Source organism: Gobius niger (assembly GCF_951799975.1).
Source record: "Gobius niger genome assembly, chromosome: 4".
Classification (NCBI taxonomy): domain Eukaryota; kingdom Metazoa; phylum Chordata; class Actinopteri; order Gobiiformes; family Gobiidae; genus Gobius; species Gobius niger.
In genome coordinates, this window is record NC_136855.1 from 23,225,116 (window position 1) to 23,238,439 (window position 13,324).

At 42.6% G+C, this 13,324-nt stretch overlaps 2 protein-coding genes across 3 annotated transcripts in view; both read right to left on the reverse strand.

Annotated features, from left to right (window-relative positions):
* Positions 1-787, reverse strand: part of furina (furin (paired basic amino acid cleaving enzyme) a) — a 63,750-nt gene extending 62,963 nt beyond the window's left edge. The window contains exon 1 of one of the 2 annotated variants that reach the window (XM_079555830.1): positions 605-787. The gene's annotated coding sequence lies outside the window, so the exon portion shown is untranslated. Of the gene's footprint in view, positions 1-62; positions 188-604 lie in introns of those variants that run through there. The other variant, XM_079555831.1, reaches the window with a different exon arrangement.
* Positions 788-2,736: 1,949 nt separating this feature from the next.
* LOC306961655 (stereocilin) lies at positions 2,737-13,324 on the reverse strand (the record flags this gene model as incomplete). The annotated part of the gene is made up of 28 exons (XM_079554500.1): positions 2,737-2,825; positions 2,901-3,048; positions 3,130-3,227; positions 3,471-3,619; positions 3,720-3,862; positions 3,929-4,084; positions 4,186-4,355; positions 4,452-4,623; positions 4,709-4,799; positions 5,037-5,239; positions 5,763-5,898; positions 5,978-6,060; positions 6,143-6,263; positions 6,339-6,397; positions 8,089-8,238; positions 8,309-8,485; positions 8,572-8,610; positions 8,820-9,002; positions 9,081-9,213; positions 9,410-9,525; positions 9,651-9,837; positions 9,908-10,074; positions 10,165-10,290; positions 10,357-10,419; positions 10,492-11,379; positions 11,462-11,990; positions 12,074-12,098; positions 12,373-13,324. The coding sequence occupies 28 exons, from the start codon at positions 13,322-13,324 to the stop codon at positions 2,737-2,739; spliced, it is 5,553 nt and encodes a 1,850-aa protein (XP_079410626.1).

Below are 13,324 nucleotides of genomic sequence, written 5' to 3' on the forward strand. Positions count from 1 at the left end.
TTGAAGTGAATAAGTCAGCTGACAAGGGTATTACGCGTATTATTATCGGGTAGTTGACTCACCTCGGACTTGACAACAGCGCGCGGTCACAGTTTGGCACGGAACAGCCCGGGCTAAACGCGGAGCGGACAGGACATCACTTTGTCAAAAATGCGCCTGAAATTGTGCCTATTAACGCGTACTTGACGCCGCCTTCAATTGACTCTCGCCTTGTCACAGGTGCCTCCCCCTTTTTCACCCAAGCATAAATATCCACCGCGCGCCCTGCCTCACATTTTACTACTTATTTGCGTGAATCACGAGCCGCAATTTCGATGGTTCACGAGTGGAACAACCACAGAGAAACCCGGACGGACGGAGCGCAGCAGTCGACGTCACCTTGTGTGGAAGATCCCCCCCTTTTCGAGTCAAACCGCACTAAACGTCCAAAATGTCAACAGTGAAAGGTCCAAAGAAGCCCGCGCGAGCCTCGGTGATCCCCGTGCCAGGTCCCCGGCGGCATCACAGGCGAAAACAAGCGAGCAAACTCGGCAGCCACACGCACCCAAACAAGTCACACTCACTAGCTAAAGCACCAGAGAAACTTACACTCCGAGCAACTTACCCGCCTGACTTCACATCATGCTCGGTCTGCCGTGTTTTACGGGCACCCCTCGACGCTAGAAACGACCACGACAAAGCAAAACGGCAGGGAAATTGATAAGAACGAATTGTTGGATATAAATAGTCATGATACCCCTCTGGTGTGCCGCTGAGTGGTCCTTACGAGCCCCAGGAAATGCGTCATGGCCGTGGACTCGAAGCTACTCCTCCTGCCGGGGAGCAACACTGTTACACTGGCATCTGCTGGCCACACCGGGTACACTCGCGACATTGTATTTCTCACATGTCTCACACGTCTCACAGACCTCTGACAGGCACGTGGTGCATAAACATACAAACATTAACAGGATTGTATTATTTATTGTAACTATGGCCTTCTTTCATTTCTACTTCTACATAATTGTTGCTACCAGTGGATGAAACGTCCACAACGATATCTTCACCTATTTGCTTTAATAACACTGCATACTCTTTCCCACAGGTTTGATCAATTATTGTTTGTTTATTGTTTATAGAATAGAATAGAATAGAATAGAATAGAATGGAATAGAATAGAATAGAATAGAATAGAATAGAATAGAATAGAATAGAATAGAATAGAATAGAATAGAATAGAATGGAATGGAATGGAAAGGAAAGGAAAGGAAAGGAATGGAATAGGATAGGATAGGATAGAATGGAATGGAATGGAATGGAATGGAATGGAATGGAATAGAATAGAATAGAATAGAATAGAATAGAATAGAATAGAATAGAATAGAATAGAATAAACTTTATTGCTGGCAAGCCCCGGGTCGTGTCGGCAGAGTCGCGCCCCGGATACTCATTGCTGCTTATTCTGTTTCTTCATTGACAATCATGTCTTTAGCATTTCTGGCAACAGGGGGGCAACATGGAATAGAATAGAATAGAATAGAATAGAATAGAATAGAATAGAATAGAATAGAATAGAATAGAATAGAATAGAATAGAATGGAAAGGAAAGGAATGGAATAGGATAGGATAGCATAGAATAGCATGGAATAGAACAGAACAGAACAGAACAAAGCAAAACAAAACAAAACAAAACAAAACAAAACAAAACAAAACAAAACAAAACAAAACAAAACAAAACAAAACAAAACAGAACAGAACAGAACAGAACAGAACAAAACAGAACAATGTTAATTTTATAGACTAAAATATATATTATAGTCAAAGTAATATTTTTGCTGACTAAAATTAACTAAGACTAAATTGAAAGTTATTTATGAGACTAAAACTGTGACTGAAATGTCCAGTTATTTTCTTTGACTAAAATGTGACTAAATAAATATGAAAAGAAGGACAGTTTGAAAGAGCCTCATATCATGTAAATTCACTGCCAATGGAACAGGTCTGTGCTTTGTTAATGTGGGAGGAGCTGCATAAAGCAGAGGACCTTGATTAAATATGATTAGAATAAATACTATGAATGCAAAGACTAAATTCATCTTACATTCAGTCGACTAGATTTCCATGCAATTTTAGTCGACTAAAAAGACTAAGACTGAAACTAAATTCAAATATCTTGTCTAAATTAACACTGGAATAGGAAAAGCTTTGTCTACCAAGTGCATTTGCCCAGCACATATATTTAAAGTTAATTCTCATCTCATTACAAGAAAATGAATGAACAACATTAGGGTTTACAACTTATTCAGCTCCCCGGTGGCACAGGGCACAAAGGAATTCCTGTCAGTATCTCTGCCCTGACGGAAGGAGCTCAAAGTCGTGGGACAGTGGATTGTGATCGTCATGTTTGATCTTGTGACTGAGACAATGCATTGCTATACTGTGATGCTGAGACAAATTAGTTTGTGGGCGGCTTGTGATTTACGGGCCCTGTTTAACAACCAAAGTTTTGCTTTGTTTTTGACAGTTCAGTGGCCAAACCAAGAGGCTCTGTTAAGACTCTGTGCACGCTCAATTAAAGGACTGTTAAACCCTTGTTAAGATGCACTCACTGACTTCTAATGAAACAAAGAAAACAATTTTCTGCTGGTCCTTTCGATGTAAGTACACACATTAAGAATGAAGTATTTCAAATAATTTATTTGCAGTACAAATATAATACTACCAAGGTTGGGAGACAATTGCATTTGTTGCATAATTTTAAATCGCTTGCAACAATAAAAAGCATAGCGCCAGAGAGCAGACAGCGAGACTGCTCATGTTTACAGCAGGTGCAGCCGAGTTCCTTCCTGTGAAACACAATAGGTTTTATTATTCTGCCACTGACATCATCTTCATAAATCTGCATTAGTATAGGGATGCACCTCTCTGCTCAAGCAGAATCTCTCCTTCATATCGAGAAAGGCCCACTGCGTGTCTCTGTTGAGGATCCAGCTCTGCCCACTGCTCCTCAGTCACTGCCCACGCCTGCTCTGAACTCAGCCAGGACAACTGTACTGCACTGAACACCACCTGCACACGGCAAAAGCACAATAATTAAGACATGAATTAACCCATTCAAATTATGAAAACAAAGTTAAGTTTTAGACTCACTGAGAGCTTCTGTGGAGACATCAGGCGGATAGCTTCAATAGTGAGTCCCTCGATTTGCTCTTGCACTAAAGCAGACAGCACCAGGTCGTCTAAGCCCGCTGGACAGAGTAAAGGGAGTTACAAACACTGTAAGTGCACAATTAATGTTTCTCATAACAGATCAAACCAAAAGTTCAGGGAGAAACTTTTTCCCGTTTCTCTTTATGACTGTGCCCTGAGGGCGAACTTCAAATTGTATCCATCCATCCAGCAGTGCGTTATTGCAGCACTCTCAGCTACTTGGAAAGCGATTTGAAAAAAGTTTACACAAACAACTTTATATCTATGGAGACCACATGTACCTGCCACCGTCCCAATTTCTGTGAACACCTCTGGTCCCCAAGTACTGACTGGACCAAAGGCCTCAGGCCTGGACAGGCAGCCAGTCAGCGCCTCCATCTGCTGCTCAGTGCAGGGCAGAGACATTTCTCGCAGGAACAGCACCGCCATACTGCAGGTTTAGGGAAACAAATCTGAATTACACTTTTTCCTTGGTGCAATAAAAGTGTGTGAGTATTATCCCTAAGGTTTTGGTGAGTTTAATGACTAACCTCAGGTTGTAGGGGCTTAGTCTTTTTATCTCAGAAGGGTACAGGCCACAGATGAGGTGACCAAATGTTGCCAAATCCAGCGCAGTTAAGTGCTCTAATTTCTGTTTTTTCTTGCGCATTACGCTCATTATTACCACTCTCATCTGCATGTTGATAAACGCACACATTACAACAGTGCTGACCAGGCTACATCCAAAAGAAATTATTACCTTTTTATTGCTCCATTCAGTCAGTGTTCCCAGATGTGTCAGCACACCGAGATCGGAGAGATCTGTGTCATGCAGCTCTCCGTCTCCCATTTCAGTCACGATGGAGCCAAGAGACAGAACCTGATCCTCACGCAGCACTCGCACCGGACTGAAAAACTGTGCAGGACAGAAATTAAATCAGCATTAATACTGAGCAGAAGCAGAGCACTTTCACTAATTAATGAACTACCAACGCAACAAGTATGTTTTATTTCAACCTTTCTCAACTTCTTCCAAAGCGTGCGTCGCTGCTCGCCGCTCAACAAAGAGTCTTGTCCAAAAACTTCAACACAGTCTTTCAGATTCTCCTGAGACATTCGCTTCAGCTGCAGTGGGGTCCATGCTGAGGGGACTGTTCCTTTGATATCGGCGCAGCTTGGGACTGGCACTAATCAAAAGAAAACAGTGAATTCTCTGTGCTTCAGATAACACAAACTACACTCACAGGCCGTCTAATCATTCTGCGTCAAACGTCAGCGTGGACCTTTTGCCCGTCTGTTGCGTGGCTTTATAATGCCCCGGAGAACGCTCTCAGTCTGTTTTCTCTGGCTCTCCTGGTCCATACTGCGCATCACACACATTCGTCCAACTGCGCTGGCCTCCCAGAGCTTCTGACCCACCAGGACCTGCTCCACTGTGTCTTTGGTCAACACTGTCTGCATCAACACACAAACACACACAAGCGAGCCAAATGAACCTGACAGATTAACTTGATAATGATGATATCTGAGAGATGCTTACCAATGGGATACTGTTGATCTGCTTTGTGGACAATGAAAACACCAAGCGGCCCAGATGTTCCAGATCCTCCACATGCCACTTTGATGGCTCTCTATTGACATAACATATTGTATATTTTCATATTTTATTCATCTTTGTATTTTGAAACTATAAGATTATTCAGTTAAATGAAAAATAAGCAATTTGAATTACATTTTTTTAACGATGAATTCAGTTTCCCCAGAGAAAATTAAAATTCACAAACCGTTTACAAAAAATATACCCGGTACTACACAGTATTCTCCAGAGAATCCATACATAAATTTTTCAGTATTCATTGCTGCCTTACCCCAGCAGGTCTTTCTGTGTGAGCAGAGAGCTAATGTCCCTCAGCGCCTCTTTAGGAAGGCAAAAGTTTCTCATCTCTTCCAGTCTCAGAGCCAGAGCTCTTCTGTCCACTAGATCCAGACTGTCCCGGTTCAAGAAAGGCAGTAAAGGTCCCAGGAAGTCAAGAGCAGAGCTGTCAATCTCACTCCCATCACCCTCATCGCTCTACGGGGCACAGCAGAATTAGTAACCGTCGATAGTGAAGGAAATCTCTTAGTCAGATGTCAAATTAAACGGTACAGTGTTTTTCTTCACTAAGATGTTTAATCCAGTAAAAAGTCTGAATGCAACCCAGACGCAGATGACTGGATGCAGCAACCAAACAGAAAGATAGAAATGAAAAGGATGTTTGTTTGGACAAGGGATTCGTTTTGAATTCATGCTGTATTTTGTCCGAGAAGGCAAATTAGCTAAGTCCACCCCCATTACAGCTTTGGCTTAAATATCTGTGGTATCTTTAGAAAAGCCACATCCTGTCGGTATCTGGAGCACTTTATAGCTTTATATTTAAATTTGTGCTGTTTATCTTTGTATCCTGCGTTTTAATGTTTGACAAGTTTTTCTCAGGATTGCAAGACAAATTTACCTACAGGTACAAATAAAGTAACCTAACCTATACAGCTTTGACGGGATCAAGCTAGGAAATGACTCGTTACTAAATACCTTACTTGTGCATCAAAACATTTACCAGTTCAGTCAGCACCCTCTCAGCAATATGGATTTGTTTGTAATAAGGCAGCTTGAGGAAGTCAGTAAAATGTGTTTGAATGTAGTCCAGGAGGTTTCTGAAGGACTCGTTGGACAGTTTTTCTACCATTGTCACTCTGCAAAAGATTCATTAATATAAATATGGTTATAACAAAAAAAATCCATTGGAATATTAGGAAAGACAGAAGTCCTCACGGTAACGTCAGTGCAAACCATGAGCTCAGAACACTCAGGTCAATTCCAGGGTGCCTTTTCAGCTCATCGACAATGCATTTCCTCTGGTATAAAAGAAAACAAAAAAAACTCTTTATTATTTACATTTTTATTGCGGTTTCCTCCACATGGTGATGATGCCCTTACGAGAGCAGGTCGAATATCACCAGGGAGCTCAGCGAGAAAGTCTGGGATGTCCACTTCAGTGTCATTGATCCAGCGCTTTAACAGGTTACAGCTTACTCCGCCGGCTATACGTCCCAGGTGTCTACAAGGAAAAACAATAATAACCAATACTAAAAAGTAATGTTGTACATCACCACATTAAGTTTTGTTGTTTTACCTCACAATGCTGCTGGTGGTGTTTTGAAATGGAAATATCTTCTTGATCAAAAACTGAGCCTACAAACACATATACATATAGAAAATGTGTGTGATGAAATGAAATGTTTATCTTCTGCTAATGCAGTACCAATAAGAATCATATAGCCTGCTTTACGGGCACTTTATGAGCACTTAAGATGTGTGTTTTTAGAGCAGTGTATTGTCATCTTTATTGATTGGACACTGGTCTTGTGAGAGGCATGACAGGTGGTGAAAGCGGACTCGTATTCTGTTGGCTGTGACCAAAGCACTTAAAAGCAGCCATTATTAATTTATGTTACATTCCTCTGCTTCATTGTACAACATCCAAACTAATTAGCTTGATGGTGGCTGATGCGTATGGAGTATTAATATCCTGAAAGGATCATGTGAAGCATATCCCATGAGCCGTAGATGATTGCGAGCCAAGACCAGAGCTGGCAAGATTTCCCTTCCCAGTCAATACGCTGGGTGATTGATTGATTCTACTGTTTTGAATTGTGGAGGTGCATCAAGATGTTATTGTGTAGTTTATTGTTATTAAAACGTTTCCTTCTTTAAGCTGACGAACAAGTACGATGAGATTGTTGGGTTTTGTAGTACCATCTGAAAGTTGTCAGCCGTCTAGCATAATTGCACAATTGACATTTTAAGCCAAATTGAGAATTTTTGTTTTATTCTACTCTGAATGCTGCTGAATCATTTGGTATCACAGGTTACAACCTTAACTAATTAACCTCATAACCCCCGCCTTAACCAAGCACATTTTGTCCATGTTCAGCTTTACCCAAATCTAAAAGCTTCTCGACTGGAGAGTTCACAACCTATGGGCCTATACAGGTGCTTGTCGTATAATTAGAATATCATGAAAACGTGCATTCACTTCTGTTATTCAACTTAAAGGAACAGGCCACTGTTTTTGAGATTATGTTCTTGCATTTGTCCTCTCCCAGACCAGACAGGTACGTATCAACTCGTCTAAGCTCAGGTAAGAACATACTGTATCTCAGCATTGGCCTGTTCTTTTAAACTGTGAAACGAATATATGATAGACTCATTACATGCAAAGTGAGATATGTAGACTGTGTTTTTATTATTATGGCTCAGCTTGTAAAAAAACCCACATTAAAAATCTCAGAAAATTAGAATATTTAAAAAATGGACAGTAACAGCCATTATCATCAAAATTATAATAAATACAGGCTTGACATATGTCCCTTTACATGTAGTGAGTCTATATCATATATTAATTTCACATTTTAAGCTGAATTACAGAAATAAATGAACTTTCATACTTTTCTAATATATGACCAGCACCTGTAAGCACAAGCCAAAGCATGTGCATTAGGTGAGCAGTAATTATCACAAAACTTATATTTATGCTTGTCATTTTGGTTGCTTGTTGATTTGAATTATAATTATATGACGAGCACCTGTAAGTCTCATTTGAAAGCTAAGACCACGTCGTTATCGCAATGTCACATTTTTGTTTTTTTCCCAGTTTTTCTAGCTTTTTTGCTACGTTTATGTTGCGTCTTCATCCTCGTTTACGTCTCGTTTTCGTTGCTATTTTGGCACCTATTTTCAAGAAGCTTTTAGAAGACGCTAAACTGGAGAAAATGTGCTTTTTCAGGTGGGGGTTAAGAGGTTAAGAAAACCCCTTATGTGCCTTATTTATAAGTGTTAAAATTGCAATGGTGTGACAAAAGCAAACTATATGAAAAGTGTACCTGTTGTGGTGACCAGGGTACGTCCCTAAACTGGCTTATATTGGTCAGGAGAACGTCTGTGGTCAAATCTTGCATTAACTTCTTCAGAGGTACAAATGGCAAAAGACAAGGCGCTCGCTCAATTACGCTCAAAAAGTCACCCTGCAGCATCTGTTGAGGAAACAAAAGTTAGACGAACAGCACTGCGGTCAAACAGCCTCAAAAACGTAAACCAGGTCACCTCTTGTACTGCATCATACAGCATGGCCCTCTGTCCCGCCTTGAGCTCGGAGACTAAGCTGCTCCAACACTGGCAGGGCATTGACTGACTGACGTGGTCCCACTGCAGGCCTCTGAGCACAGCGGGAGACCAACCCGAGTGCAATGCTTTCAATCTGCACAGTTTGTCCATGGTGAGCTGTGTTTGATACATCAGAACAAAACATCAGAGACCCAGATTTAATTAGCAGAAAATCGAAAAACACGTCAACGGAGCGTGCTTACATTGGTTTCCAGTGAAATCTTGGATAATATTTTGAAAGCCTAGAATAATATGTGAAGAGGAGGAAAAAAAGGCAATTTAATTATCTGCAATTTGATTTAATGCTGTAATATTGTCAGTTTAATCTTCTCTGAGTGGATAGAAACAGAAAGACTTGACTTTTACTTGTCGTTATATTTATAGATCCAATTTCTCTAATCCTTTTATGAGACCAGAAGCAACACACAGAAGCCAGAAACTGCACTGAGACCTGCGCCGGAGAATATGGTGGGATGGCTGAGTGTGAAAGGACATCTATAAGCTCCTCTGAGGGCAGGGGCAGAAGAAATGAAGCGCCCAATTCAGGCAGAAACCCACTGAGAGCAAACAGATCCTGCTGAGCCATGCTGCTGGCATTTAGCCTCTGGACTACTGGTACCAGCCACGAGGACAGCTAACAACACAAATGAAAATGACTTTCAAAAATTAATTTCATGAGCTGTTGTGTTTTTTGCTTTTGAAAAGTCCTCACTCTGCCCTTGGTGCTGATCAGGCCGTTGGACATGCACTCTGCCAGCTGCTGCCACAGAGCTGAGGCCACAGCTGGGTCCCGTAAAAATGAATGGAGCTCAAAGGGATCCAGATAACAGACGAGAATGCCTAACCTAAAAAAATCAAACAATCGAGTTAGATCTAAGGGAACACTATGAGTCAAATGTATAAATCATTAAGTAATCAACCAGATTTATGATCATGTCAAATCATCTTCTTAACGTACTGTAGGCTTTTATCGAATTATACAAGTATGGGATTATCCCAAACCTTTATATAATGCCTTATATTTAGAAATACTAAACTCACCTCATTATGTGATCTCCAGTCAGATTCTTCTTTTTGGTAAAAAGGGTCCTGAGCACATGACGCCCCCTCACTCCATCCAGACTGCTGTTGCCTAGCAACTCAGCTAACGGGGTAAGCTGTAAAGACAGGCCGATAAATGTGTCTGGTTAACTCCTTTATTCTATTAGACGTCCAATGAGGACCTTGAGCCCAAGGTGACAATTTAAGAGTGAAAATTAGAGTAAGACTATGTTAATTGTACCTGATGTGATGTCAGCTGCTGAAAATGAGTGACAGGTAGATAGGGCAGGAGCGGTAAGATGGAAGCAAGAAAATAAGGGGGCCATGTTTGAACATCCCCCACCACAGACGACTGAAGAATTCGATTTACAAAGGCTTTCTTCTGTAGAGATCTCATCCCTGAGCTATGGTCCCGAATGGCTGTCAAACTGTAGCACAATAGTCTTTGATTTTACAATGAAGCGATATGTTGCAATAATGAATTTTTTAGGTACATACACGCTGTCATTGACCACAAGGGATGTTGGGAAATTCATGATGTCAGAAACAGACATGAAGGGAATGAACTGGGACAGGTCAATGAACAACTCAGGGGTCACTCGAGGGAACTTTTGGATGAACGCAGCAGTCATTGTTTCCATGGCTTGCAACTCTGTTGGAGAAGCCTGAGAAAGAAGAATACAGATTACATTAACATTATTGACGAGTAAATTCACGCTTCACACAAGTGAATTTATATACAGCTCATGACAAACCTGGCTTGTTTGAACTTGCAAATTATCCCAGCTTTGGTGCATATGAGAGAGGAATCTTTGAACGGCATCTTTTTCAGCAGACATCACAAGAGTGCGAATGCTGTTTCTTGGCAGTCTAAGGTACTCCTATTGAACAAATAAATAGGAAAAGTATAAAGCACATACTGTGTCTCATCTGCGTGACCCACTAACCCGCATTAGCAGTCGAAGAGCTGTAGAGTTCTTGTCCTGCTGAATGAGGTCCCACAAGACAGGCTGACAAACATGAGCATAATATGGGTTAAGATGAAGTAAATTAGTCAATAACATGTCAGTCAGATTTCTTACACTAAAGCAGCTCAGTAGGTCCTCTTTGAGTGACGCGTTCTTCTCTCTTAGCAAAAACACCCCCACAGTGTGAAGGACACTTGTGCTGGCCTCAGGCTGCACACTGGACCAGGATGTATTGTCAAGGAGACTAGAAAGGAGGATGGCCTGGCCTAAACCCTGCCGTGCCTCTCTCTCACCCTCCTCTAGACCCGATGAGAGATCCACTATGAAGTCCAGTAGCCGCAGCACATAGCCCAGCACCACCAGGAAGCCTTCACGCTCCCCTCCTTCAATCTCACACATGCTCAGCTTGTGCACCACTTCCACCATCAAAGGAGCTGGGTTCACACAGAGCTGAGAGCTGTCAAATTCATAGGGTGCTGGCAGCATTTCAAAAAACCTCTGAAGGAAGCACTTTCTGCCCTCTAGTTCTGCTTGGAGATTGGCACACAAGTCAAAAAACTGTGGCACTGACCCCACCAGCTGTTGCAGGAGTGAGGTGTTTTCACAAATGTACTCTTTCAGCCCTGGTGTGTGAGCACAACGCTCTAGGAGAGAGCTGTTGAGAAAATGATGGACTGCCCACTGTCTGTAGTGACACATATTCTCTGCGGTGTCAATAAAGGAGGAATTATGTATTTTTGAGCAGTATGTGGCAGCCCAGCTGCCCTCTGGCAAAGAGTACGAAGAGTCTGGGGGTAGTTTCCCACACAATGCTGAGATGAGAACAGAGCCATTTGGTAGAAAGCAGTGTCTAAAAGCTTCAGCATTGAGGGTCAAACTTCCCAGCTCAGACAGACACTCCTCACTGGGGGACGCACTTCCTGTAGATTCACCCAACATTTGAACACAAAGGTCATCAATACTGGAGTAATTGAAAAAGTTGAAGTCCTTTGACGCCGTAGCCTACAAAAAATCATAAGAAAGTGGATTAATACATTGTTGACAAAAACAACAAAAACAGTAAGGACATAACATCAACACTTACCTCATGTACTTTCTGGAGCCAGAAAGAGGAGTTGGCACACACAGTGTTATTGAATTCATTAGCAAAAAACTCGCTGCAGATGTGAACCCAGAGGAAATCCTCCTCAGCAGCTGCCAGATACCAGGCTGCATCAGAGCAGGTGGAGGGCAGGCCGAGCCCCATGTGGGCCACTGCATCATTCACTGACCCATTCTCACCTTCAAACAGTTTACAATAGAGGAACACAGTGAAGTTCGAGACGCCTGTCAGCCCAGGAATGGATTCATTGCAGGCTGCCTCCAGGATTTCCGTGGTGCTGATGTCATCAGTCTCTCTCAGCTGGTCACTGCCTGTCTGTGTGGAGTTCAGGTGTGATTTATGAGCTGAGGAAAATTGATTGTCAAGTTGTCGGTGCCTTTTGGAACTTGTGCCGATATGCTGTTCACCTCCTTTAATAGACGGGCAGGACAAAATAGGGCGTGTGGTTGGGAGACTGTGAGAGTTAAAGCCCAAAGCCTGGTGATTCCATGTTAGATTGTGTCTTATTCCCCTTATACAACACAAGGATAAAAATATTTAATTATGAAGCCTAAAATGTGCAGCAGATCATACAATTTAAATTTTGACACTCACCATAAAATCAGCTGTCTCAGGTCACCTTGGAATAGACGGAAATATAAAGACAAATCAAAGTGAATGAGTGGTGGAAAAATCAACAGGAAGCTATTGTTACTAATACACGAGTGTGCTTCACTGAACAAAGGCAGATATAATGTTACTGACATCAATGGGAGAATAAAGAGCTTAGCTGGCCTATGAACAGTAGCTTTATATTCACTGGGATGATTATAAAGATTTAAAGCAGTGTCACTCACTGTCTCCCCTGTCGAGGTGCAACAGGTGAAGTCAGGGTTAATTAGTACAAAACTCACCGAAAGAGCACCGTCCCTGGGCATCCGGCTGCGGTACATCCACCAACTCTCCAACATCATCCAGCATTGCCATGGTAACCCGTGACACCTTCCTCCTCAAGTTACTGTAGACGGTGTTGCCAACTCTGTGCAGCAGGCCACTCCTCAGCCCGTCCAGACTTTGAACAAGTGCAAGGTTTTTGTGCGCCAATTGGCTCCCCCTGTCTCCACTTCCACCGGAGCGGGACAGGGCTTGTAGGAGAAAGTTCTGCATTGAGGCACTATCGTCCTCTGTAGTGTTTATGTGTACAAAGGCGTTTGTGCTGAGGCCATCCTGTTGCAGGGCTTCAGGTGGTAAACTGAAAGGTTTTAAACGTCCAAATCCACCAGAACCCTTATTCTGCTCAAGAGCTTCTGCTGCAGGATGTAAACTAACCACTGGCTTCCAGTTCTTTGTCTCTAAGAAGTGAAGAAGCTGCTGGAGCCAACTGACACTGTAGGTGCAATCACTCTGTCCTCTCAGTGCACAGATGAAGCCCTGCAAACCAGCACTGGCCTGGCCATAAGTCCCACTGACCAGAGCCTGGAGGGCAGCTTCCATCACAGCGCTCACGGTTTTCCAGTTCTGGGATATGACAGTCATCAATGGTTTAAAAGCTTGCTTATCTGACAGTGTGATTAGGCTTTGCAGAAGACCCAGAAGCCAGTCCCAATGCTGGCTGCCCCTCAAAGACAAAAACCAGTCTTGTACGGTGAAGCTTGGTCGTGGAGGGACCCGTCCATTCCACTGGTTGGTGGTAGCGCTGCCTTCTGACTGAAGAAAGTAATGCAGCACCTTCTCCCAAAGTTGCTCTTCTTCAGACTCAGCAGGGGCCTCCTCCAGCTCCGCTCCCATCTCTTGGAGATACTGAGAGATGTTGTACAGAAAACCAGACAGGCGGTGACGGTCAATGGGTTTGTTCAGAGAAGGCAT